A 26086-nucleotide genomic window follows, 5' to 3' on the forward strand; every position below is an offset into this window, starting at 1 on the left:
CGATGTGTCACTGAAAGGACATACACTGGAAGGATGACTATTCTATTGGCCCTATTTCCAGATTTTGGATAATTTTTATTTAATGGATTCTAAAAGTTTGTATCAATCCAATGGACTAAAAACTGGCAGTTCATTGTGTTCTAGTCTGCATTTCTGTAATTATTAGTGGCTTTTGGGCACTTGTTATTTTTCCTTGGCCATCTAGTTTTCTCTAGTTCCAGGTCTCCTTAGACAAACAAACATCACGAATATGAAAAACACTTTCTCCTCTTCAGTGACCAGGAACGCCTGGCACAAACTGAAAGCGTCACAAAGTTAGGCCTCTTAGCCAACAGGAGAATGAAGACCAGACTGTTCCTAGCCAAGATGGGACACAGTAAGGGCTGCTCCCCAAACAGGAGTCAAAAAAGCGCCATAATTCTGGCCCTCAAAGTCCTGGGGATGCTGCTCAGCTGGGGCAGCCCCAGAAAAGTGGAGTGTCCGGAGGGGATGGGGTGGCGGGTAGGATGCCTCGCAGGGCTGCCCAGCTCCCTCAGCGCCTCGCCCTCCGCCCTCCGGCCCCCCCCCCCACCCTGGCGACTCCTTTGCTCAGTCAGTCACGCAGCACTCACAGGAGGCCCACCGCGGGGCGGGGTGGGGGGACACCAGACTGTGGAAATCACCCTCTCCTCCCAGTTTACACCGGAAAAGGGGAAGCTGACCAACACAGGGAGGTGAAGGTAAACCCAAATGAAGGACTTTGAAGATATGACATCTACAAGTCATTGACGCAGTCTTAATAAAACGCGGCAGTGGTGGTAGGGGACACATCTGGGTCTCGGCTGAGCCAAGGGACAGGCCACCTGCCGTCAGCCTCTGTTTCGGCCTGCACTGGGGCTTTGGAGACTTTCCAGAACGCTGCACGGGCTGCGGGGCTCGCCCTCGCCCTCCCACCCGTGCCTACGGTGATGTGAGGTCGCACGAGTCACTTCTGGAACGAACTTCCAATGCTTAAACTACCGCTAGAAATGACCTTTCAATTAGGCACAGCGAAGTAACGGTGGCTGCGAATCCGTTCTCAGTGTGGGCCGTTTCCCCAGTTCGGCTCAAGCTCCCAAAGGGCGTGCGGCTCACCCGGGACGCCCTTTCCAAGGAGACCTCCTTCCCCGCCACCGTTTTGTCCCACCTCCCTTCTCAGAGGGCGACCCCGGCGGAGCTCGTGAGGACTCCTGCCCTGCCCGGCCGGCCCTGCCCCAGGTCTGCGCGTCCCGCCGCGTCCTGGGCCTTGGCCCATCTGAGGCACGACCGGAATGCTCGGGAGGACGCGGGGCGGGGACGCCGGGCACTGGGGGACGCGGGGCGGGCCGGCCCAGCTCGGGGCGAGCGCGGGCGGCGGGGACACGAAGGCGAGGCCACCCCTCTGACGCCTGGCGCTCGGCCAGGCCCTCGCCCCCGCCTCGGCACACGGGGCCCCCCCTCTGGACCCCCGGCGACTTGCAGTCTCCCCCCGCTCCCGGGCCAGGCGGAGCGCGCCGCCCCCAGACCGCAGAGGTCCCGAGGACAGCAAAACAGAAAGAGAAAAAAGTCTCCACTTAGCGCCCCCGTGAGCGCAGGGCCCGCCTGCCCCGCCCTCCCTTCCCGGCTTCTCGTCCAGTCACCGACCGGCGGCTCAGGGGCCGAGCAGGGAGGAAGCGGCGGGCGGCGCGGGGGGCGCGGAGGCGGGGGCGCACTCGGCTTTCCGCCCCGCTCCCGGCGCCGGGGTCCCCGCGGCCGCAGCGGCGCGGGCTCCGGGGAGGCGACGTGGGGCGCGGCCGGCCAGGAAAGACCCTCCGCGCGCGGTCCGCGGCGGCCGATCACCGGGAGGCCGGAGGGAGGCGGACGCGGCCAGGCCCCGACGTCGACGACCGCGCCGCCCGCGGTGGGAAGCGCCTTATAAAGCCGCCGCCCGGCCCGGCCTGAGCGACTCGGCCCCGGGCGGCTCGCAGCATCCGGGCAGTTCCAGGAGGGACCTCGGCCCCGGAGCGACCCGGACGGACCCCAACCCTGCACAGACCCGGCCCCCGGGCAGACCCGGCCGGCCTCCGGACCCGGACAGACCCCGGACGGACCGCAGCTCTGCACAGACCCGGCCGGCCCCCAGCCCCGGGTAGACCCCGGACGTACTCCGGACCCGGGGAGACCCGGACGGACCCCAGCCCTGCACAGACCCTCCCCCGGGCAGACCCCGGCGGGGCGGGCGGGGGCCGAGGGCGCCCCCGGCGGCGGGGGCATGCGCGGCGCGCGGCATGGCCTCGGCGGTGTTTGAGGGCACGTCGCTCGTGAACATGTTCGTGCGCGGCTGCTGGGTGAACGGCATCCGCAGGCTCATCGTGAGCCGGCGCGGCGACGAGGAGGAGTTCTTCGAGATCCGCACGGAGTGGTCCGACCGCAGCGTGCTCTACCTGCACCGCAGCTTCGCCGACCTGCGCCGCCTGTGGCAGCGCCTCCGCGACGCCTTCCCCGAGGACCGGCCCGAGCTGGCGCGCGGGCCGCTGCGGCAAGGTGCGGGGCACGGGGGCGCCAAGGACTGGGGTCCCGAGAGTTAGGGATGTGGGGGCGCGAGAGCTTTGAAGTGCAGCGGAGGAGGCTGGGAAGAGTTACTTAAACGGAGACTGCGACTTCTCTGTGCTCCCCCACCCCTGGCCGGGGCACGGACGGGGACACTTATACCCTGTGCCCCCAAATGATGGGAGGATTGAGAGCCGGTCTGTGAAGCCCGAAGGCTTCACAGGGGGTGGGAAAGGGGCTGAGGCCGGCAGGACAGGCGCCCTGACCGTCCCCAAGGGCGAGCTACTTCTCAGGAAGGCGCGGCCCGGAGAGAGGGCACCCAGGCTGACCAGTGCAAGTGCGGCGGCCAGCTAGGCGCGTCCCCACCCTCGGGAGGGCTGGCGGGGGGGGGGATACTGGGGAAGCGTTTGGGGCCCGTTGACTACGATGTCTGAATTGGGGGTAGCATTGGGTCTGCCGCCGCCCAGAGTTCTCCCCTGGGAGGGGCCGCGCCTCTGGTCTACTCTGGCGACAGCCGAGCCTGGGTGCGAGGTGCCACGCAGCCCTTCCGTCCCTCCTCCGAGGGGGGGAGCTGCCCCGCCTGCGGCTACAGCGGACAGCCCAGGGTCCCCACCCCAGGGCTGGGTCCTCATTCGGGTTTGATTAGCGTCAGCCGCCTCCTCCTTGGCCGTGTGAGTGGTCCTGGCTCAGGGGCTCTTGTGCTCAGAAACTGCGGTGGCTTCTCATTTCTTACCGCCCTGCCCGCAGCGGCCCTTTGGAGCTGGGCAGAGAGGGGCTGGAAGAGCGGAGAAGAGAGAGAGGACCGAACTGGAGACAGGAAGGTTTGGGGTGGGGTGGCAAGCTGGAGAGAGGGTCCCCCAGCGAGGGCCAGGCGAGGAGAAGGGGCAGAGGACTGTAGGGCTTCTGAGCAGAGACCCTCCTCCTGGTGTGTGACCACCTGCAGCCCAGAGAATCAGGGACACTCACACAGAGGCCTTCCTTTCTGCAGTCCTCTAAGCAGAGACCCCTATAAGCTTGGGTGGAAGATACTGAATGGGAGGGTGGCTGTCCAAGTCTCCTTAGCGGCCAGTCTGGCTGAGGTCTGAGATAACCTCTGCTTTCCCCTGGGGACAGGCCCCCACCCCAGTGTGTGAACTATATGGATAATTAGCTCAGTTCTCATGACACATCCTCTGGCAGACACATCCTCTGGAAAGGCTCCCAAAGCCATCGAGTTGGGCCCCAAGTGAGAAGGCCTGCCTTTTGCTTCCTCCGGCTCCCTCCCCACCTTCACAGGTTTATAGTTGTTGCAGAGATAGTTTGGTGTTATTTCAAGCATGGAAGCAGTTTTTCTTGGATTCACTATTTGTTATGATATTTTAAATCTAACAAATGAATGCCCAAATCAGGAAAGCATCATGAAGGAACACAGTTTATTCAGTAACTTCTTCCGGAATAGGGCAGGCCACAAACACATTGGAGGCCCTGGGCCTCACTCTGGTCTGGTGTCCCGGCTGAGCTCCCCATTTGGCTCATCCCCGTGTGGCACCTCACCTGTAACATCGTACCTGTTGCCTCTGCCGTTTGTGGGGAGGGTCTAGCCATAAGCCCTCCACAAGTGCCACTTGTCAGTGCTATTGCCAGCATCAGCTGCTTCTGGCTGGGGTTGTTGGCAGGTGATGAGAAGAGGGGTGTGGGTGCAGTTCCTTGGGATGCCCAGGTGAAAATGCCATACGTGGAGCAGAAGGGAGGGCAGAGTGAGGCACCCTCTGCACGTGCCCTGGGTCTGTCTCTGGCACTCATGCAAGTCGTGCAGGGTCGAGGTGTGTGGATACACTGAGAGCGTGGAAGTGGGTGATTACCACGGAGAAAAGAAGACTCAGAGCGATATGACAGCTGCCGTCAAGTACCTAAAGGGGAACAAAAATCAGAAGTAGGGAGGAGATGGGCGAGTGGTAGGGCTGGCAGGGGCGGTCGGCGTGAGGACCAGTGGGTGGGTGTAAAGGACTTTCTGACAGCCCGGGATGGAACTCTTGGAACTGTTCCTCGGCTAGTGGTGCATCCTGTCCTGTGGAGGCCTCTTGCAAGGGCCTGCCCAGCACCCTCTGGAGGGGTAAGGAAGGGAGCCTGGGACCAGAGGAGGGTGACCTCAAGCCCTGTCTCCATTCTGGCCTTGGTTCTCTGTGTGGAGGCAAGCTGGTCCCTGCCCGGCACCACCTGAGTTTTGTCGTGTAATGCCAGGAAAGTCCTTTCCTTCCCTGATCCTTTCAAGTCCAGGGAAATTGTTTGCTAAATAAAATACATCATATAATGTAAAAAAGGCTTCCACCTTATTTCCATGCAGATTTATTATTTGCATGAAAAGATTGTGTGGATATATAAACTATAAACACAAAAGGCAACCAGATGTGTGTATTGTACTGTCTTGGTGATGCCAGCTTTTCTCAGCATAATTCCCCATCAGATTCCCTAGTTTACATTTATGGAACTGTATTTCTGGGCTGGGTTAGATTTGCACTCTGGTTTCATTGAAAAGCATTGTGAGGGAATAAATCTGGGTTTCTGAGCTTCTGCTGACAGTGGGCTGGCAGCTCTTGTAAGTGTCTGCGAACCCTTCCAGGGTGTGCAAGCCTTGGCCCCCCTTGCATTTTTGAATCTGAATGCAATTAAAGGGATGCTGAGCCCTTTTTCTTGGTCCCCCGAGTATTGCAGTGGGGGAGAATATTTATATGGAGAGAATTGTGCTTTTTCTGTGGTGTTATGCTTGGCAGCCACCCATGGGCCTTGTATGTGTCATGGTGACACATCTGCAGGGATATTTAAACCCCTGTCTGGGGTAGAGGCACAGTGTTCACTCACATACCTTCCTGGCCTTCCCTTTGGGTGAGGTAAGGGCGAGGCTCACCTAAGGGCTGTCTAGCTTCTGTCCTCCAGCCTCTTTGGCTGCAATCTCTGCTCCCACCTGACCCACTTCTTGATGGGGATCTGATACGCCACCTCTTCCTTTCTTGTCCCACTGCCCTACAGGAGGGAGCTCCCTGCTTCCTGGGGGTTACCAAGGTGTTTCTTTCTTGCGTTTTCTGCACTTTAACACCAGTGGGCCTAAGTCTTACATTTAAATCCCCTCTATGCAATACCTAACCTGGTTCAGGGTTACTCTTTATTTATATCTCTCACATCTAGAAAGGTTTACAGTTTAAAACATAAACATGCAGAATTTCCCCCCTGACTGCTTGAGGCTCCTGGATTTTTCTGATCCTTTTTTTAAAGCACCTATTTCAGGTCTTCTGATGTCTAAGCCGGGCTGGTCACTGTAGCAACAGATTCTACTTCCACAAGTAGTCAGATGATCTTTGATTCTTAGTTACTGTGCAATCAGTGTTTTGGTTTTATATTCATTTGTTCCACCAAATAGCCAATGAATGCCTGCCATGTGCCAGACACCATTCAAGGTGCTAAGGACACAGCAGTGAACAAAACAGACCAAGAACATTCCTGTCCTCATGAGTCTTGTAGTCTGATTGGGAGAAATCCAATAATAAACAAGATAAATGAGTAAAAGAAAAATGTTAGACAGTGATAAATGTTTAGAAGGAAAATAAGAAAGCAAAGAAAGGGGTTATGACTTGTTAGGGGCAAAGGAGGGGTTTCTCTCTTAGATAAGGTGGCCAGGGATGGTCTCATTGACAAGTGACCTTTGAGTAGAAACCGGAAGGAAAGGAGGAAGCAAGCTAGTGAGTACCTAGGGAAGAGGATTCTGGGCAGAAGGAAGAGCAAGTGCAAAGGCCCTGGGGCCAGCGTGTGCCTGATGGGTTTGAGGAATGAGGAGACTGTAAAGGCTAGAGTGGGGAGTGCTGGGCAGGGAGGTGATGGTCGTCATCCCTGGAGGGCTCTGAGCAGAGGAGTGATTTGATCTGACTCAAACTCAGCTGCTGTGGTGAGAGAGATCAGAGGAGGATGGGGAGCCATGGAGGCAGGTGCCAGGTGCAGCAGAGCAGGTTGATTTGTCTTGAGGGAGAACTGAGAGGCCAGATGTGGGCTCTGAAGGAACAATGAGGAGGACACCACAATTTTGAACCTGAGGTGCAGCATTTTCTGCGAGAGGGAAGATTTCAGGAGATGGCGTGCTGCGGGAGCGGGTTCAGGAGCCTGGCTCAGAACGGGGCATTTTAGCACTTTCTCCAGGTGAGGCCCACGATGGCCAGCCTGTGCGTGGTGCAGAGGTACCTGTCTGTGTTCACCTTCACCAGCAAGGACACGGATCTACGTGTGTCTAGGAGACTGTCTCTTAGAGTTGACATCTGAGTACCAGGAGATTCAGACTTCGGGGGTGTCAGCAGAAAGGACTGGACACAGATGTGACTGCCGGACTCCCACAGCCAGACAACTCTGCGAAAATGTGCATTCCATTCCCAAGACCTGAACCTGCTCGCATTTTTCTCATGTGGACAGTCAGGGGAGAAGCTCTGTGTAAACTCGAAACACGAGGGGAGAACCCTGCCTGATGGCCACCAACTGCAGGGCCACCGAATTCACTTTCTTAGTGACAGTGGCTAAAAAGCGATTGGCAGGAGTGCCGGTCCCAGGCAGCAGAGCAGGGCACAGAGATGCCATCTCTGCCCTGCCAGGAGGGCCCTTGCGGGCGGAGTGCTGGGGCGGCCTGTGCTTCACCTATGACTGGGCCCCACACCACACAGACGCCACCTGGGACATCCTGCTCCTCCCTTTGGGTGGCGTTCCCTTCTCGGGGAATTTGGTGGTCTTTTCAGACTCACAGGCTGTTTCTGACTCTTCCTGCTGTCCCAGTCCTGGGCTGGGGACGCCCTGCTGGGGCTGCTGACGGGGCCACCTACCAGCACACAGCCTCCTCTTCCTCTCTCTTCCTTCTGGTCTGTTTTTTTTTCCCAAACCCACACCTGCTGCCTACCCCAGACTCCATTCTGATTTCCTCTCCCGCAGCTCCTGGGGTCCTCTTCTCTCTCCATAAATGATCACCTGGCTGCGTTGGGTTTGTGGCCCTCTGATTCCATGCCAACAGATCTCAGACTGTGCCTGAGGGCCCAGGTGACACCTGAGTTAACCTCCCATTGGGAGCCAGAGACTTACTCGGGTGGTTCAGTGGCCTGCTCCGAGGGCACGTTACTTCCCACCACATTTGGTTGTTGCCGCTGAAAAGATCACTCCTTTGTCACAGAGCAGGCCCGAGAAGCCCCTCAGAGCACCTCGTCTGAGTCCTCTCCTTGGCGGTGTGAGGAGGAGGGAGGACGTTTGAGGAAGGGGTTCTGTGCTCTGTTCTGTTCTTTGAGGCTGTGCATCCCTTAAACGGTAGTGGTCGCGCCATGCTGAGCACACCCCAGGTGGGGTGACAGCATCCCCCAGACAGACACCTCCAGCCCATGCCCCGCGCACCCCACCCTGGCGTGAGAGGATGGTGGACACGCCACAGAGCTCTCTTGCTGGCTTACACCTGCGTGGCAGGGCTGTGGCGAGTACTGAATCTGTAGTGTCCTTAAAGTGCTCAGCACCAAACTGGGCACATGTGAGTTGCTGGCTCTAGACGCAGGGCTGTCTGCTCCTTGCCTGGGCACACACAGCGTCCCTAGATAAGAGTGAGCCAGGCGGGAGAGCACGGGGGCTGCCTCATGGGACTGGCCTGCCCAAGGGTCCGCCCACAGGCCCAAACAGTGTCCTCTCCAGGTGTAGCCCCCATCCCCCTGGGGACACCCCCTGTCCTGGCCAGAAAGCAAGCCCACAGGGGGGCTCGACCCCATACTGCAGTGGGAGCCCCACAGACCAGGCCTGTGGCTTTGTTGTTTGGAAAACCAGAACTGGGTGCTTAGTGTGGGTCAGGCTTGGATCCCATGGAATCCTGGGGCCAGAGTCTGTATTACCCTGAGAAATAGAATTGCCAGGTGCCCAGAGCTCCTGTGGCCGGGACCTTCATGGGAAGCCATGGCCCCCTTGCCCCTCGTGGGCAAACCCTTGGCCATCACTGTCTGTCTGTCTAGTGTTGGCTTCCCCCACCCCACCCTCGCCTGCCAGCGGGGCCTCCCCACGCCCCATCCCTTTCCCTCTCTCCCCCTTATTTCTGCTCACCCTTCAGGCCCCCTCCTGCCCTGGGGTGGGTAGGGCCCCCAGCTGTATGTCTTCCTAGTCCCTAGACTTTGCCTGGCAGGTGACACTTTCTGGTCAGTGTTTGCTCCTGCCAGCCCTCCCCGCTAGCATGAAGGCACTGGGAGGCCGGGGTCCTGCCCCCAGTGTCCCCTGACACGTGGCTCGCACAGAGGAGGAGGTCCGCGGGGCGTGGGGCAGAGTGAATGAGGAAGTGCTCACTCTCTGCTGTGACAGCCTCGGGCTGGTACCCTGGGTACCTTTGGTGCTTTCGGACAGACTGGCTAAGTGAGCAGCCGTTGAAGTGTAGGAAGGGGATTTGGCGTTTAGTGGGGAGAATAATGAAGGGGCCTAGAGAAGGAAGCACTAGGGGAAGAGCAGAACGAAGATCAGTAAGTCGAAGTGGAACACTTCTTCCCCACTCTGGAAAAAGGCACCTGCCAGGCGGAGGAAGCAGACGGCTTCCCTCGGCCCCTTCCTGGTCCGCAGAGTGTTTGTTCTCTTTCTCCCTCCTCCGTCTCTTCCTCCCGCATTTTCTGCACGGCTTTTCACTCTTAGAAAGGTGCAGAGGAGGAAGACTGTGGATGCCTTCCCGACCCTTGCAACCGCTGTGGGCGCCACCGTGCAGGGGCACTGACGGGGCAGGGGCTGAACCCACCCGCTAGAGCCCTGGTATATCACCAGGGGGAGTGTGGGCCGAGAGGTGTTCTGTCCCGACACCAGCACGGCCCACTGTCGCTCCTGTCATCCAGCTATACCGTGCGACGCCGCACAGGTGGAAACATGCAAGTCTCAAAGAGTAGCCTCGGTTTCCCAGGAGTTAGAATTTCCATCAGATTGCTTAATTATGCAAAAGCAACAGGCTTGTCATTTCTTACTTTCTTCTTCAGGATTTCTATTTAGAAAACCGGTACTTAGGAAGTAAGCATTGAAAGTTTCCCTAAAAAATAGAAAATATTTTGTTTCCAAAATGAGTATTACACTCAGCCTTGAAAGCGTGTGTTTCTCCGGCAGCACACAATGAGGCACATCCCACCCTCAACCCGCAGCGTGCATCTATCTGTGTGCAGCTGGGGATGGACACATCTGTTAAATGGAAAGGAAACAATTTAAATGTGGTTTGTTACTTGACTCAGTTTGAAAGTTCACTTCCTAGAAAATGTCCCCAGGGCTGTCTATCGTGTGGGGGTTGTGCAGCTGCCTCTCTCCTCCCGAGAGACGCCTGTTCTCTGGGTAATGGACATTCCCGAATGTGCTTCCGCCCCAGTGGACCCAACAGCATCCAGTCTTTATTCCCAGAATGACAGCGGCGAGAACCACTTGAGTAAGAGTCAGACCACCAGAGCCCTCTGTGGAGGAAGCGTGGGACAGTTATCAGAAGCGTTCAGCCCAAAGCCTCCACTTGCCAAAGAGCAGGACTCTGGACCCGGGTTTCTGAGGTGACGAAACTGCATTTGTTTGTGTTTGCTCTCACGACACGTCCTGTGACGATACCGGCATGTCATGTTCAGTCGGGGTTCTAGGAATAAATCAGGTGTTTGTGTTTGCAGAAACCAGCTAATCCAAAACTGACAGAAACATTTGGTGTTCTCGGTTTTCAAGGCCAAACTCCTTTAGGGGGCACGCAAGGGCGCCCTGGCTGCTCCAGGCTGACGCTTAGCCCCAGACGTCTGGACAGTTGGCCCGCGGGATTCACGTGCACTTGGGTCACCAGTTTTTCACTTTCAAATTCTTAACTGTTTGGGCTAAATCTGGACAACATTCTCATGTCACAGATTGTGTACAGTGGAGTTTTTTAAGTTGAGGTTATAGTAGTGATTGTACCTTATCAGAAATTAGGGTAATTTCTGAGGGCTGTGAATTCTTCTGAGTTAATTACCATAAATGTGCGTTGTGGTGAACCAAATCTTGCGGCTTCCACAGAGTGCTCCCGCCCCCTGCTGGCATATCTAGGAACGACAGCCTCCTGCTCAAGAGGCTTTGATTTCTTTTTAATGTTCATCCCAGAGAATTCACAGCCTTATCACCCGCCTGCAGTATTTATCCTTACAACCTCAGAGAGTAAATCCGAGTTAGACAAGAACCCCACAGAATTATGTCATCAACAATATTTCGAATGTAAAAGCCAAGAGCTTTAGATGATCCTAAATTATTTAAGCACATTTTTTAAAATGAGGTTTAAAATTGGTGCTTATGGTAAACAAGTGACATTTGGACAAGCTATGGCAGCCATTAAAAGCCAAAGCACTTGAGTCACAAAGGAAGACTACAACAGGTAGGATAGAAAGGAACTCAAATGCACACAGTTTGTTCTGGAGGTAGCAGAACGTCCTGGACTCATATCTCTTGTTGTCTGTCCCTGAGAAGCAAAGCAGTATCTCAAGCGAGGGTTCTGCTCAGAACTTCACCTTTCAGTGCTGTATCACTTTGAGAATTTATCATTTTGGGCATTGGCAGCAAGTGTTTGAGGTTTCCACCAGCTGTGAAATTGAGAAACCCCAATTTCTTAGTGTGAAATAATTAGAAATTTCACAGTGAAGATTTATTTCATTTCTGCACTGTGGCTCCAGAGTGTAGTTTTTCTTTTTAAGTGTTTTCCTTCCACATGAAAGATACCCACCAGTTTGGTGGAAAACATTTTTAAAACAATTGAGGGAGAATGACGTCCAGGAGCCTGGAGAGAAGGGAAATGTGAACTTTGGTGTTTTCAAAAGGCCAGGTTGTCTGAAGCCTCTTGGCTGGTGCCTCCTCCGTGCCCTGATTGGAGTGGGGGTGCTTTGCTGGAGCAAGGCTACTTTGGGGGTTCATGCCATTCTCATCACCGTCTGTAGTGCTGGTGGTGGCAGCTGAAACAACAGCAGCCCAGCTGTGCTGCTGTTAATCAGGTGGGTTCAGTGAATTCAACAGAATCTGCCACTTCATGGGTCAGCTGCGGCCCCTCCTGGGGAAGGGGCCAGTGTACCTTGTCATTCAGGTGGACGGGGTTCTCAGAGACAGCACCTTAATAAAGCTGATCCAGACTGCCAGCCTGATTGTCCTGGCTCCAGGATGGGGAATTATTTATTAATTTTTGAGACAGGGTCTTGCTCTGTCACCCAAGCTCGAGTGCAGTGGTGTCATCATAGCTCACTGCAACCTCAAGCTCCTGGGCTCAAGCGATCCTCCTGCCTCAGCCTCCCGAGTAGCTGGGACTACAGGCTGCACCACCACACCAGGCTAATTTTTAATTTTTTTTTTTTGTAGAGATAGGGACTTGCCATGTTTCCCAGGCTGGTCCCGAACTCCTGGGCTCAAGCAAGCCTCCTGCTGCAATTTCCCAAAGTGCTGGGATTACAGGCGTGAGCCACTGCACCTGGCCCAGGATGGGATGTTAAATGATAAACATACCCCTAACTAAAAGTCCAGAGCTTAAAAAATAATGAGCTGTCACTTTTGTGCTTGCAGGGAGGGATTCCAGCATCATCTCTTTCCCTATGTAAGTTTTCTCAGCCCCCTTTTGTTCAGTTTTTAAGCACGTTTACATTTCCAAGGAGCACTATTTGCCTTCCAGTTAGACATATAAAAACAGGAGAAAGGAGGCAATGTGGTTCTGCACATTTCCATAAATGAAATCAAACCAGAAGGGCTCAGTAGTCTCAGTGCCACTTGGCCCTCAGGCAGCTCTCTCCTGCGAGGCCTGGAACCCAGCCTGGGGTCAGGCTGAGGCTGCTACCCCAGGGCAAGCTGGGGTAGCAGCCTGGAGCACACCCCCAGGAAGGTGACTGATGCTTGTCGACTTCGACTTCTGTCTTCTCTGATGCTAGCTTGTTCCGTAGACAGCCAGCGAACATTGGATCCCTTGCGTGGGGCAGGCACCGTGCTGGTTGCTGGCGATAGGGAGATGAGCCCAAGGTGCCTCTTATCCTCAGGTTTCCACGGGGGACCTGGGGAGACCCACAGGTGACTGTGCAGTTATTGTGCAGAATGGCGAAGGCTGCAGAGATCAGGATGGGTTCTCTGGGGGCCCAGAGGTAGGACCAGGTCCCACTGTTGAAGAGCAGGTGGGCTTCACCTGGGTGGGCTTTTCTACACGCAAGCCCGGAGGTGGGCAGTGCTGTGTGGGGGTTGTGTTGGCCAGTGGGGCTGGCACGAGGGTGTGTTTCACAGGGCACAGAGCTGGAAAGGTGAGCCGGGGTCAGATCCAGGAGGGTCTGTGCGTCCAGCTAAAATACTCACACTGTTTCCAGAGGTCTGACCAGGTACTCTCGCCTGTCTCTCTCTGCTTCAATCTGGAAAATGGGTCACGAAGAAGAGAGTGTTGCCAGATAAATAGAATATAGGACATGCAGTTAAGTTTGAATTTCAAATAAACAGCAAATAAGTTTTTAGTGTAAGTCTGTCTCTACGATTGCATTGTTTATTGTTTATCTGAAGTTCATATTTAACTACGCATGCTGGATTTTATTTGCTAAATTTGGCCAAACTGAAAGAAGATACAGAAGAATGTATTTATCTTGATAAATGTTACCCTTGGAGGTTATAAACCTGACCAAGAGCAGAACATTAATTAAAATCAAAGATGTGGCCAAAGATATGTCATCAAAGCAAAGATAAAAAAATTATAAACCTCTATATTTGTAAGTTGTTAAATTATGCTTTACATGCTAGGAAATGGGTATAAATACGCTGTATGTGTTGACTTATCTTCCTGTAAGTTGTACCTACAGAACATGACAGTACAACTGCTGTGTCATAAATTTGATCAATTTGAAACTAGTATTCTAGTTGTAATAAAAGTTGAAATATACCAGTAGTTTTGCTTGTTTTATAATAAAGAAGCACTTTATGGGGATGAGTTATGTAACTGTCTTTGCTTTAAAAACAACTGAGACTTTTGAATTGGCTATCTTTTCCTCTGTAGACTTCTTTGTAGCAAGCAGAGGAGCAAAGCATTTTGGTGCAAGGAGTGGTGCATATATATAAAGAGAGAGAGAGAGAGAGAGACATATATAAATTGCAGTATATAGATATTTGAAATGCAAGGAATTCAGGGCTTGGGGACAAGGCATCCAGAGAATCTGACACTCCGGCATTTTCATTCTGTTTGTCTTCCTGCTCCTCCTTCCCCTGGCATGCAGGGTGGTGGGGCAGGGCTGGGGCAGAGGGGCAGAGGGTGGCCTGGTGAGGGCCAGGGCATCTAGCTCGGATGGGTGCACAAGCCCCGAGGACAGAGGCCTGGGGGTTTCCAGTGGGCAGGTCACAGCCCACCCTGCCACCTCTTGGACTCTTGCTGCCTGGGTGGCTGGTTGCTTGGGCCTTGTGTGGCTGAGGAGGGTGCAGTGGGCTGGAACAGTCAGCCCTGCTGGCAAAGAGGGACACCTGGGCACCAGGTGGGCCGGGCGAAGGGGGCACCTGGCACGTGCTTGAGGAAGTGGAGAGAAGAGTTTCGCCTCGACTCCTGCGGACAGACGCCCACTGTAAAGGACCCCCAACTATAACCCAGGCTTTCAGAAATACCTTTGCCCTGTGTCCGGGAGCCCCTAGTGGAGTTTCCATGGGCCATATGCTCTGTGGCTTCTTAATTTCAATCAGTTTGGGAAATCATTTTTATTTCTTTTGTAGACCTAGTCAATGAATTACCCGAAAACTGAACACCCTTCCCACTGTCAAACAAAACTAAACCAGAACTTCTGAAAAAATTCAGTTCCATGACTGGTAATAGTACTGAGGTTTGATTGTAGCTCACAGACTTGGTGACATCCTAGGTCACATGAAGTGTAGGGGAGAGGCCAGTGTCCTTGGGAACCTAACTTCCCCCATCCCTGGGAAGCTGAGGGAGAGAAACTGTGGCGGGAAGGGTTAAGTTATGCACGGCTCACGAGGAGACAGAAAAGCACTCCGAATCCTCACGCCTTGAGCTATAGCATTTTAAAAATAAAATATTGCACCGCCCAACAGACACTGAGACTCAGGGCTCCTGGTGACTGTCACAAGCACAGATGCTTAGGTTCCTGGAAAGTGCCGAGAGTCATGCCCACTTTGATTTTCTCTAGGCAAGGATCTGACATTTTTCCTTCCAAACATGGCGTTTAAATGGCTTATCTAAACAGGGGCTCCGTTTACACGGGCCTTGTGGTCTGGGCAGCTGTGGCCGGCAAAGCAAGTCCTTCCCCATGTCACTGCGGGGTGGATCCCGGGCCAGCCTCCCCTCGCTGCAGCCGCCATGCTGGCAGGGGCTGAGTGGTCCCGGGCTAGGCTCTGGCCCAGACTGTCCCCTCGGAGGGGTCTTACACCTCCCTGCCCCTTGGTCCACCGCCCGCTTTTCAGATCGACAGCATCGACTCCAGCACAGACGTCCATCACTGGGTAGCTGAAACTTCAAACGGGGTTTAGAGCAGGACTTTCGGAATAGGGCTGTATGTCCGTGAGGCTGAGACGGTGTCCCCAGACATCTCCGTAAGGAGGAGTACACCAGGGGGTCGTGGGCGCCTGTGGTTGTGTGTTTAACTGGGAGCACATTTCCTGGCCTGCGTTTTTGATTTTGTCATTTCTGTCTCAATTCTAGGACTGGTGGCCATAAAGGATGCCCAGGACATAGAGACGCGGCTTAATGAGGTGGAGAAGCTGCTGAAGACCATCATAAGCCTGCCCTGGAAAGTACGGCGGCGAGCGGGCCGGCCGGGGCTGGCGTCTTTCGGGTTCAAAGGGCGCCCACTCCCCCAAGTAACTGGCCTGCTCGCTCCATCTCACAGAGCCGTTGTTTCCACTGGCCACCCCGTCCCTGAGGCCTTACATCGCAGCCTCCCGAGAGCATGAGAGCGTGAGATGTGCGCAGTGACTGCGGCCTGGCCAGTGCAGTCAGATTCAGAGCGTCTGCACGGCCCCCTGGGTGTCAGCGTCGGGGGGGGGGGGGGGAGGTCGCCACTGCAGAGGAGCAGCGTCCCCTTCTAGGCAAACAGACGGGGCCACTGGTGGGAGCCCTTCGTTTTTCGTAATGACTATATTTCTTCCCAGTATTCTAGGTCAGAAGTTGTGCTCACCTTCTTTGAAAGGTCTCCTCTGGATCAAGTGTTAAAAAATGATAATGTACATAAAATTCAACCCAGCTTCCAAAGTCCGGTCAAAATATCAGGTAAGAGCTGCTGTAAAGGTGTTGGGGGGCGGACTGCTGTTGGTGGCTGTGGTCCGCAGAAATCTCCCCATTGGATGTCTACACTGTTGGCCACACCCACCACTGGGCTCCAGAAAGATAATCCAGCAGAACTGTGAACACAGAGGGAGAGAGACTGTTGTCTGAATTCTGCTAAGCAGCGTGCTTTCGACCTGCAGTTCATACGTTTCCTACTTCCAAAGGGATTTATTTGGCGTGTAGTTGGAACTTACTTAAGAAGTAGTATGACGATGGAAACATTGACAAGCCATTCTGAAGCGAATTACTAGAATCAGTAGTCCAGACTGCTGAAGCGAGAGTTCATATCATGGGGCCCTGAATTTGGTTCTTGGTTTTAGAGCAGCCATGACCAAAAGGGACGTGCACACTTTAAGTCTCGTTAGTGTTGACATGCGACTGTGCCTTCTAGTGCTGAAGAGGCAAAGGTCAGCAGCATAAGATGGACTTGTCCACAGAGGACCTGCCGCCGGCCACCCGCAGGCTGGATGGAAAGGAAGGAAGGGGAAGGCTGGACTTCGTGGCCAGTCCGAGTTGGGTGACTTCTGGAGATCTGGGTTGCCCGTGTCCCAAGAACACCAGACTTGCTTTTTGCAGTGCTATCTTGGTGAAGGCTGCTCAGGAGCATTTTGTAGGAGAAAGAGCTCTGTCCTGAGAGTCTCTAGGACTGGGTTTCCCCAAGTGAGGGGCAGTCACCTTGTGACCTGGAGGTGACATTTGAGTGAGGTCTTGCTAGAGTTTGACGTTGGACAGGGAGGGGAGGCAGCTGTGAGAGGAGACACAGCTTGGCCAAAGGAGAGCTCCTAAGTAACCACGTGGTCAGGAGTGGGGTGGGGGGAGCCTGCGTCCACCCTTCCATGTCTGAGTGGAGGAGGAAGGAGGGACTTGGAAGATGGCGGGGAAAAGTCAGCAGCGGAGAAGGGCTCTGAGCCCAGAGCTGTCTACTAGGAAGGAACTAGGGAGACAGAGGAGGACAGTGGGGACGGAGTGACTGATGCTATGGGGTGTGAAAGAGTCCTTGCTGAGTTACGTGCCACAGCAGGGAGAGATTCCTAATTGTGTGCTTGGGAGAACTGGACTGGGTGGCCGGTTCTGGAGCCTGGAATGGAAAAGGTGTTTGTAGAAGTGACTGTGTGTGTGCAACGCAGGTGGTACCAATGCCCGGGCTTGCCTGTGGCTATTGCCGTTTTTTTTTTTTTTTTTTTTTTTTTAACTCTTTTTTTGGTTTTGTTTTTATTGACCCGTAATTTTTGTACATACTTATGGGGGACAGTGTGATGTTTCAATGCATGTATATGTTGTGTAAAAATCAAATCAGGACATTTAGCATATCCATCACCGTATACATGAATATTTCCCTGTGGTGAGCACATTCAGAATCCTTTCTTCTAGCTATTTGGACATGCTCCATGCAGCATTGTTAACCACAGTCACCCTCCTGTGCAGTAGAACACCAGGACTTACTCCTCTTGTCTGTGACTTAGTACCTATTGTCCAACCTCTCACTGTGCCCCCTCCCCTCCCAGGCCTCCAAGAGCCACTATTCTGTCCACTTTCATGAGATCAGCTTCTTTTGATTCCACACATGAGTGAGATCATGTGGCATTTCTGTTTCTGTGCCTGGCACGTGTCACTCAACATAATGTCCTCTAGGTTCATCCATGTTGCCCCAAATGGTAGGATTTCATTCTTTTTTATGGCTGAATAGTATTCCATCGTGTGTATGTATGTATATATATATCACATTTTCTTTATCCAATCACCTGTTGATGGGCACTTACGTTAATTCCGTATCTTGGCTTCAGTAAACTTGGGAGTGCAGACAACCCTTTGACATACTGATTTCATTTCCTTCGGACATATACCCGGCAGTGAGATTGCTGGATCATATGGTAGTTCTGTTTCTAATTTTTTGAGGAACCTCCATACTGTTAATGGTTACGATAATTTACATTCCCACCAACCATGTATAAGAGTTACACTTTCTCCACATTTGTGCCCATATTTATTTTTATCTTTTTGATGATAGCTGTTTTAACAGGTACGAGGTAATATGTCATTATAGTTTTGATTTGCATTTCCCTGATGATTAGTGATATTGAGCATTTTTTCATAGACCTGTAGGCCATTTATATGTCTTCTTTTGGAAATGTCTATTTAGGTATTTTGCCTATTTCTTAAAAGGATTACTTGAGTTTTTTTACTGTTGAGTTGCTTGAGTTCCTTATATATTCTGGGTATTAGCCCCCGTCAGGTACATAGTTTGCAAATATTTTCTCCCATTCTATAGGTTGTCTTTGCATTGTGTTGGTTGTTTCCTTTGCTGAGCAGAAGCTTTTTAATCCTGTTTGTCTATTTTTGCTTTTGTTGCCTGTGCTTTTGGGTTATAAAAAAATATTTGCCCAGACCAATGTCATGAAGCATTTCATGTTTTCTTCTGGCAGTCTTATTGTTTCAAGTCTTACATTTAGGTCTTTATTCCATTTTCAGTCGATTTTCATATTGGTGAGAGAGAGGGATCTAGCTCCATCTTTTGCACATGGATATCCAGTTTTCTCAGCACCACTTATTGAAGGTGTCCTTTCTCCATCATCTGTTCTTGGCACCTTTGTTGAAAATCAGTTAGCTGCAAGTGTGTGGATTTATTTTTGTGTTCTCTACTCTGTTCCATTGGTTCATGTCTCTATTTTTATGCCGGTACCACGCCAGTACACTACCATAGCTTTGTAGTGTATTTTGAAGTCAGGTCGTGTGATGGCTCCAGCTTTGTTCTTTTTGCTCAAGATGGCTTTGGCTATTCAGCATCCTTTGTGGGGCCACGTGAATTTTAGGATTGTTTTCTCTATTTCTGTGAAGAATGTTACTGGTATTTTGATAGGGATTGCGTTGAATCTGCAGATGGCCTTGTGTAGTATGCTGCTTTTGATAGCTATCCAAGGTAGCTTCTGGTGTCTGGTGTCGTCGTAGAGACAAGAGCAGGGAGTACAGGAGCCCCTCCTTGGCTGGCACCTGGTCTCCAGAACCTTCTTTATAGGTTAGGCTAGGTCATTTATCCTGGTCTATGGGTCCTAACTTCACAGGGTTCACTGAAGGTTCTGTAATCCCAACTGTAGTGTTGAATTTCACATTTCATAACCTGGAGCGTGGGGAAGCCTCTGCTCTTTAGTCTCAGTGGGAAGAGTTCTGGCATCCACAGCTCTATTTTGGGCAAATGAAAGAGCAAAGAGCAGAGGAATCCTCTTAGTCCTTGTATTACGGGAGGGGCTGGACCATTGCTCTGGGATGACCAGGAGGCCCCGAAGCGTGAGAGGGACAGACTAGAGCTGCATGGAGTTGCCTCTGATCCAGTAACTCCTTATGGTGAAACAACCCAGAACATTCCCCAGTCCTCTGCCGGCATGTCCTGTTTTTATTCATACCTTACATGAACCCTTGGCCTGTGTGTATCCTAAATGGTTGCAAGTAATGAGATGGAATTTAACAGGGATAAATGGAGAGTCCCATGTTGCAGTTTTAAGTATGTTCTCTTTGCCTTTTTTCAAGGGCTGAGGACAGGTGTTGGCCTGCTGCTGTCATTGGCCTTCTGTTGTGACTGGGGCACTGTGTTCAGGTCTAGGAGAGCAGGGGTCCTGACCTCCTGTGCAAGTCGGGACCCCAAGTCATGCGGGGTGTGGTGCCTGCCCCGGGAACATGGCAAGAGGGTCACTACATCCAGAGAAAAGGCCTGCGATGGGGAGGGTTCGGAAGGGCTGGTGGATGCACTCGTGGAAGGGCAGCTGGAAGAGGATGCTGCCCTCAGGCGTTGGCAACTGCCACTGGAAGGGGGTCAGGGTGGGCTGGTGCAGGGCCTGTGGGTAGAGTGACGGTGGCTGACTTTGGCTCAGCATAGAACCTTCTAACAACCGTGGAGCCTCTACGTGGCCTGTGGCTGAGAGCTGCAGTGCAGAGGCTGGGAGCTGCCAGAGCTGTTGCTGCAGGAGGCGTAGGCAGGGGACAGCCCCTGGCCTCCCAGAGCTGACTATCCCCGACTCCTCTGGGTGTTTTCTTCTCTGTTGTGCTCTGCCGGTCGCTGAGTCTGGGGGGGTTCCCGCTCTGAGCCCCGCCCACCCGGCCATCTCCGCTCCGAGGCTCGGGGTCCTCAGCAGTCGAAGGCATGGCTTCCTAGCCTACAGCCGGGCCCGCCCACCGGGTGGAGTATGACCGCCTCAGGGATGCTTTTTAATGAAACTGCTGTCTACAGTAGCACCGACATCCCTTTGAGAAACAGTTCGTGCACGGGCACATTGTGCTATGGGTCATGGTCCGCGCTGGTGTTTGTGGATTCCCGGGTCCGGCGTCACCTGCGTGTGTCCGCACGGCTTTCTCTCTTGTCTTCCCCTCCCCAGAGCGCAAACCTGAGGGCCGATGGCAGTCATCCCCAGATTCGGACTCCTGAGGTCGTTAATTTTCTTAAAACCTTATCCTCAGGATAAAGCCCGGTCCCTTGGTCTTTCCGTGTGCGCCCGAGTCTGGCCCGTGCTATGGCCTCTTGATTTTGTCACCTCCGCTGCAAACCCTCAGCCTCCCGGGGGACTGCGGCCAGCCTTAGCCTGTGCTGTGGCCCTGCGACCCTGCCAGTGCACTTCTGCTCCGGTGGCGCCAGGCGTTCCTGACGGCGCCCTGTGCGGCCGAGCCCCACCCCCACCCCCACCCCTCCTCCGTGTCTTTTGCTGCTGACACGTGGCGTTTAGGGAGGTGGGCGCGGTGGCCGGACACTGGCCTCTTCCCTGCGCCCGTGACGTGGGCGTGCACGCGCTACACGCGCCGCTCCCCGTGCCCGATGTCTCTTTTCCGAGGCCACACAGGTGGGTGTCAGGGCGCCCACCAGGTGGCGCCGGGCACCAGCCGCGCGGGAGTCCCGCCGCTGGGGCCACAGCAAGGACAGTCCAAGGACTGGGGCCTGTCAGGCTGTGGACCAGCCGGCCCTGACCACGCCTCGCCCTTGTTCATCCAAATGCCTGTGCAGTGTGAGAAATGTGACCGTGGCTTGTGCGTCGCGCTGCGACTGTGCCCCGCAAGAGGAAATGCAAACCTCAGCCTCGGCTGGCTGCTCGACTCCCGGATTTCAGTCACAGAATCCGATCGTTCGGGTTTAGGGGGCTGGGAATGAACTATAATTTTATTTTTCATTAATCCAGTATCTGTACAATCTCAACCTTAACTTACCACATAGGGATAGCCCAGTTAGCCACTTTGGGTTTCGTTCTCCTGCGGAAGTACTTTGAAAATACGTAGAAAAGAGGGTTTGAAAGGGAGAAAGCTGCGTAATGAATGCTTTCAAGGCTGAGGCTAAACGTGTGCTGAGAAAAGGAGGAGATGAATTACCGACGTGGAGGGCTGGGAGCGTGCATGGGGCAAGTGAAGATATGGCTGCGGTCGGAAAAAGAGAAAAGTCACCGTCAGGCAAACAGGCACACTGGTAATTGTTGCCCCCCAAAAGGATCCATGGATTGATAGATGCTGAGACTAGCAGGTGAAAGTTTGAGGTGTAACAGGATTCGCACAGTCTCAAGGCGTCTTCCTCCAAGAAGGGTATTCGCCGCCAAGGGAAGGATAGTCATCTTTCCGGGAGAGAGCCGGCAGAAGCCTCCTTACCCCAGTGATGCAGGCCGACCCCCCCAGAAGTAGGACCCCCGACATCACATACTCCCCCAGCATGCCGTGCTGAGCACACTGCAGCATTGCTGCGTGGGGTCCCTGCCAAAAATGTATCACCTCCGTCCAGTCACTCGGAAACCTCAGACTAACCTAAACTGAGGAATGTTTGCTAAAATAGCTGCGCAGTCCTCGCTGAAAGTATTCCCGTCGAGAGAGACGAGGAAAGACAGAGGAACTGTCAGAGGTCGTAGGAGACCAAGGCACAACCGCTGACTACAGTGAGGGACCCTGGAGCATGTCCAGAGCAGAAAAAAGGGATGCTAGTGGGAAAAACATGAGTAACGGAGGTCTATAATGAACAGTACTGTGCCAGTGTTAATTTCCTGGATGTGATCAAGGTAAAATACCATAGTCGTAGAAAATGATAACATTAGGAGAAGTGGGTGTGGGGTATACAAGGTCTCTCTCTCCCCACTGCTTTTGCAACTTTTCTGTAATTCTAAAATTAGCTCAACATGAAAAGTTAAAAAAGGTGAGACATGTAAAGCAGGGCTCTTGTTTGGGTGAAAAATAGAGATGTAAAAAGGTGACTTGGAAATGGGCTATTTCATGGAATCAGTTATGTATGCAGCTAAAGAATTAAATTGGCCAGCAATTTTTGCTATAGGTACTAAACTGACTTCTGAGAAATTCACATTTGAAGTGTGTTTGAAGAGAGGCTTTGGACACTCTAATTTTTCTTCAGTCATAACATTTTCTTCATTTATTTTTTATTCATGTCACAACAGATACGGAGACGTTACCAATAATGATTGTAATAACTGCTGTTTATCAAGTACTGAGCCTGCAGCATTTGTCAGATTCTTTACGCATAGCATCTCATTTAGTCTACTGCCACGCCCTGTAGGAAAATACCGTTATCCCCGTCTTACAGATGAAGGAGCTGAGCAGGAAGTAACCTGCTCCCCAGACATAAGTGGCAGAGCCCTCCCTAGGTGGCCGAGTCTGTGTGCTTTTCCATCCGTGTGTGCCTGAGTGAGTCACACTCCACACTGCAGACCCTCCACACCTGCTAGTGCTGTGGCTAAAGGCACATGGCAGAGTTACCAAACGGAGCTCGCTGCGAGTCCCTCTCCCTCAGGAAGATCATCCGCTTAAACCGGTGGTCCCTACGTTTAGAGGCTGGCTAGGGCTAAATGCTTTTTACCTCTTTTTAAACTTTGGGCCGCCACTAATTTGTACAGCTTTGTGATTAAGAAATTAAGACTTTTTTCTTAAAGTGACCAAATAAATAAAAATAATAAACTGTGGCAGATCGTGTGCTCCCTTTTTAACTGGCACAGGCAGATAAAAGCCGTGCCTGTTTCCCCGGTTTTAAGTGTGCCGTGGTCTGATACTTGCCTATGTATTCAAGGACAACGTGCTGTTCACTAAACCATCCCTTTCCAAACCAATTTGGAATGAATATTGGGAAGATCATTCCAAAGCTGCCAGCTACATAGCCTGGCTTGCCCAGAAGTTATTCGAGGCCCTGGGGCTGACGGAGGTCAGAGGTGGGACCCCGGAGGGACCCAGAGCTTCTGGGGACCCTCTTTAGTGAAATGTACTGCGTCTGAGTGAGGCCTTCTCGGACTGGGCCTGAGATAGCGAGGGCCACACAGGAGGCACCAGACATACCTCAGTGTCCTCCTGGGCCCAGCCAGACTTGCAAACAATTAAGCCACGTTTATGTGCACAAAGGCTTCTTGTCATAGGCAATTAAGTAATGATTTCTGACAAATCTATTGGGGGGGCTGATTCCATTTTCTAGGGCTTCAAAGTTCATATCTAAGAAAAATTAGGTATGCAAAGTAACTCTTAAGAATTTTGTTCAGAAATGATTTGCAGCGGTGACATTTGTTTTAACTCGTGGCCCTCCCCCCAGATTTTCTTGGCAAAGGGGTGGGAGAAAGGGGACGGGGGCTGTCAGCTAGCTGTACGGGGGTTACTTTGAGGTTTTATGCGCTTCCTGAGAAAGACAGATTTGGGTCAGAGTTAATAAAAACAATAAAGAAAGTGGTTCTGTGCTGACACCCATTTTAAATTGAGAGGTGAGAGAATCTTAATCTACCTCATTAAGATTTAGTAATTTCCAAAGTCTCGCCTGTTCAGCCAGACTTTGGTAAGCGTCTTCTTTCTGCCCTTCTTGCACCTGGAGATGGAGCGGCCGGGACCCAGCACCGACTCCTCATGGGTTTGCAGAGCTCCTTCTCGGGCCCTGCGGCCCCTGCCAGGTGGTCCCGGGAGGAAGGGAGGGACAGCCAGGAACTGACGCTCCTGTGCAACACGAGCGGCCCCTTCTCCAAAACGTTAGGCAGAAATTTTATCAATTACTGAGCACATCTGATTGATGAATTGTCACTTTGATCTCACAAGGGAGAGGAGGAGATCTGTTTTTCTTTCTTCATTTTTGTGTATTAATGGTTTCTTTCCCTAATTCTCTTCATGTGGAAGGAAGTTCAAAGAACTGAGAATTAAATACCTAGAAAGAGTAAAAATAAGCAGAAAATGACAATTTCAATTATTAAAAAAAGCAATTCCATACTTAGAAATAAACCAATCTAAATTGTGTTAAGATGTAAAAAAAAAAAAAAAAAAGAAAGAAAGAAAACAATCCCCCAAGCAACTAAGGCACCAGATGCCCAACAACACTGGGTGGCGAGCCGTGTTCCTGCCGGGCGTGCCGTGCCAGGAGGCGGCCCAGCGCTGTGTGCAGCTGCTTCGTGTGTTGGGCCCCAGAAGGGAAGCTGATAACACCTTGGGCTGGAGAAGGCACCAGGAATTTGCAGTGTATTTTAAGCATGACTTTTACAATGAGGTCAATAGAGGGCCTGATTTATGAGGACAGAAGTAGTCCTGAGCTTGGAGCTCAGCTGGCTCCGAGCTGAGGCTGGGCGGAGCCAGCTTCACAGGGAGCTGGAGGACGTCTACGCCGGGAGAGATGGTCGTGGTGACCAGACCTGCTCATCCATGGAGGGAAGGGATGGAAACGCAGTCCCTCGGGATCTGGGAATAAAGCTACAGCAGATAGTAGGAAGAAGAGAATCAAGCCACGCTTGCTTTTTATGCTTGAACAGATCAGATGATGTAATGGAATCCAAGAGTTCGTGGAACTTTAGAGTTAGAAGGACCCTCAGGGATTTTCTAATAAATTTTGAGATCTTTCAGTGGAAGAAACTGAGTCTTAAGGGCACAGAGCTCTTGTCAGGCTCCACGTCATCTGTTCCAACCCTTCCAGCCTTGGACGAGCACCAGACTTCCTCCCTCCAAAGCTAACGCCATACGGCCGATGTAGACATAGGAAGTTGTTTTTCTTTATTGGCTTTTCTAAATTTCCAAAATCTGTGCTTACTGGGAAGAAATCCATTTAGTTACAGAATTATATAAAGCAAAACAGTGAAAGTCACCCACTTTCACTGGAGTTTAAAATGCACGCTGATCTCAATCCATCTGCACAACCACCCAAGGTGGTAGATATCGTTCCTACCTAGCCACAGGTGAGAGCCCGGAAAGGTGGATAACCTGCACAGGGTCCACGTGTCTGCGATAGATCTGGTCTCAGACGCAGGCTCACAGATGTGAGTCCGGTGCTCTTTCTACCCCAGCTTTAAGCCCATGGGGAAGGGTGTGTGGGGAGGGTGCTCAGCCAGCCAGGGCGTCGTTGTGTGGGGAGTGACCTGCCTCCCGGCTCACACAGGGTCAGCAGGCGGCCCCCATGGGCTTGGCCTCTGCATGGCAGAGGGGTCTCTTGAAGCGTGGGGGAGAGAGGGAGGCAGTAGGTGGAGGAGAAGGAGGATGATCTCTGTAAACGTGAAACTCAGACCCCTCCTGAACACTTACCTTATTGCTTTGGTTTTCAGAAATCATGAGGTCCAATGGATTTTGTTTAGCAAATACAGAAACAATAGTCATTGACCACAGTATACCGAACGGAAAAGACCAGCACCTGGGTGTGGATCCTGCGGAGCACTTGTAAGTACACTGATTTGAATATCATTTTGTAGAAGAATCTCTGAGCCACCAGCCCGTGCGGGGCTGGGCTCACTGCCCATGAGGAAGGGGTGGAAGTGCCCAGAGCCCCCAGTAGTCCTGCCCGTATTTGGATACTGGTTTTAAAGTTTGCCTTTTCCAGAGTCTGGTGAGATCTTGATTCTTAAACCTTGTGGGAAGACCGAGTTGCTGGCTGTGAGGGGCATTTAGGAGAAGTTGCAGGCTCCAGGGCCCGGTTCGTGCTGGGCCATGAGGGGTGTGATGGCTCCATGCCCAGGGCCCAGTGCCGGGAGGGCCTCACTCCCCACGCTCAAAGGGCCTGGTCTGGTCCCCTGGGCCTGAGACGTGTTCGCCTCATGTCCTTGCGGCTCACAGGGTGGAGTCTGGCCCTCGGGCCTGCTCTGAGAAGCGGGGAGTGTGTCTGATTACTGAAGGTTGGACAGCCGAAGGTTGGACGCCCGTCTTTTCTGTTCTTTCTACCTCTGATAAGAGAACTTTTGGCCGTAATGTGTGTTCTAGATGGCACCCGGAGCACCATGAGGCGCAGCTGCCTTCAGCCGTGGCTCTGGTCCAGGCAGCTCCTTGGTGCATTACCGGGGGGCAGGGTCCCCAGACAGCATCAGAGGAAGTCACAACTTGGCTTCTATCCGTGCCACA

General features: G+C 52.7%; 1 protein-coding gene across 1 annotated transcript in view; it reads left to right on the plus strand.

Annotated features, from left to right (window-relative positions):
* The first annotated feature begins 1497 nt into the window (after window positions 1-1497).
* The window catches only part of PXDC1 (PX domain containing 1), a 29975-nt gene continuing 5386 nt past the window's right edge, over window positions 1498-26086 (plus strand). Inside the window, exons 1-4 of the mRNA XM_069493604.1 lie at window positions 1498-2520; window positions 15161-15252; window positions 15610-15727; window positions 25300-25411. Coding sequence (XP_069349705.1) covers window positions 2265-2520; window positions 15161-15252; window positions 15610-15727; window positions 25300-25411 — 578 coding nt within the window. The 5' untranslated portion in view covers window positions 1498-2264. The remainder of the gene's footprint in view (window positions 2521-15160; window positions 15253-15609; window positions 15728-25299; window positions 25412-26086) is intronic.

The sequence above is a fragment of the Eulemur rufifrons genome, chromosome 18, assembly GCF_041146395.1.
Source record: "Eulemur rufifrons isolate Redbay chromosome 18, OSU_ERuf_1, whole genome shotgun sequence".
Lineage (NCBI taxonomy): Eukaryota > Metazoa > Chordata > Mammalia > Primates > Lemuridae > Eulemur > Eulemur rufifrons.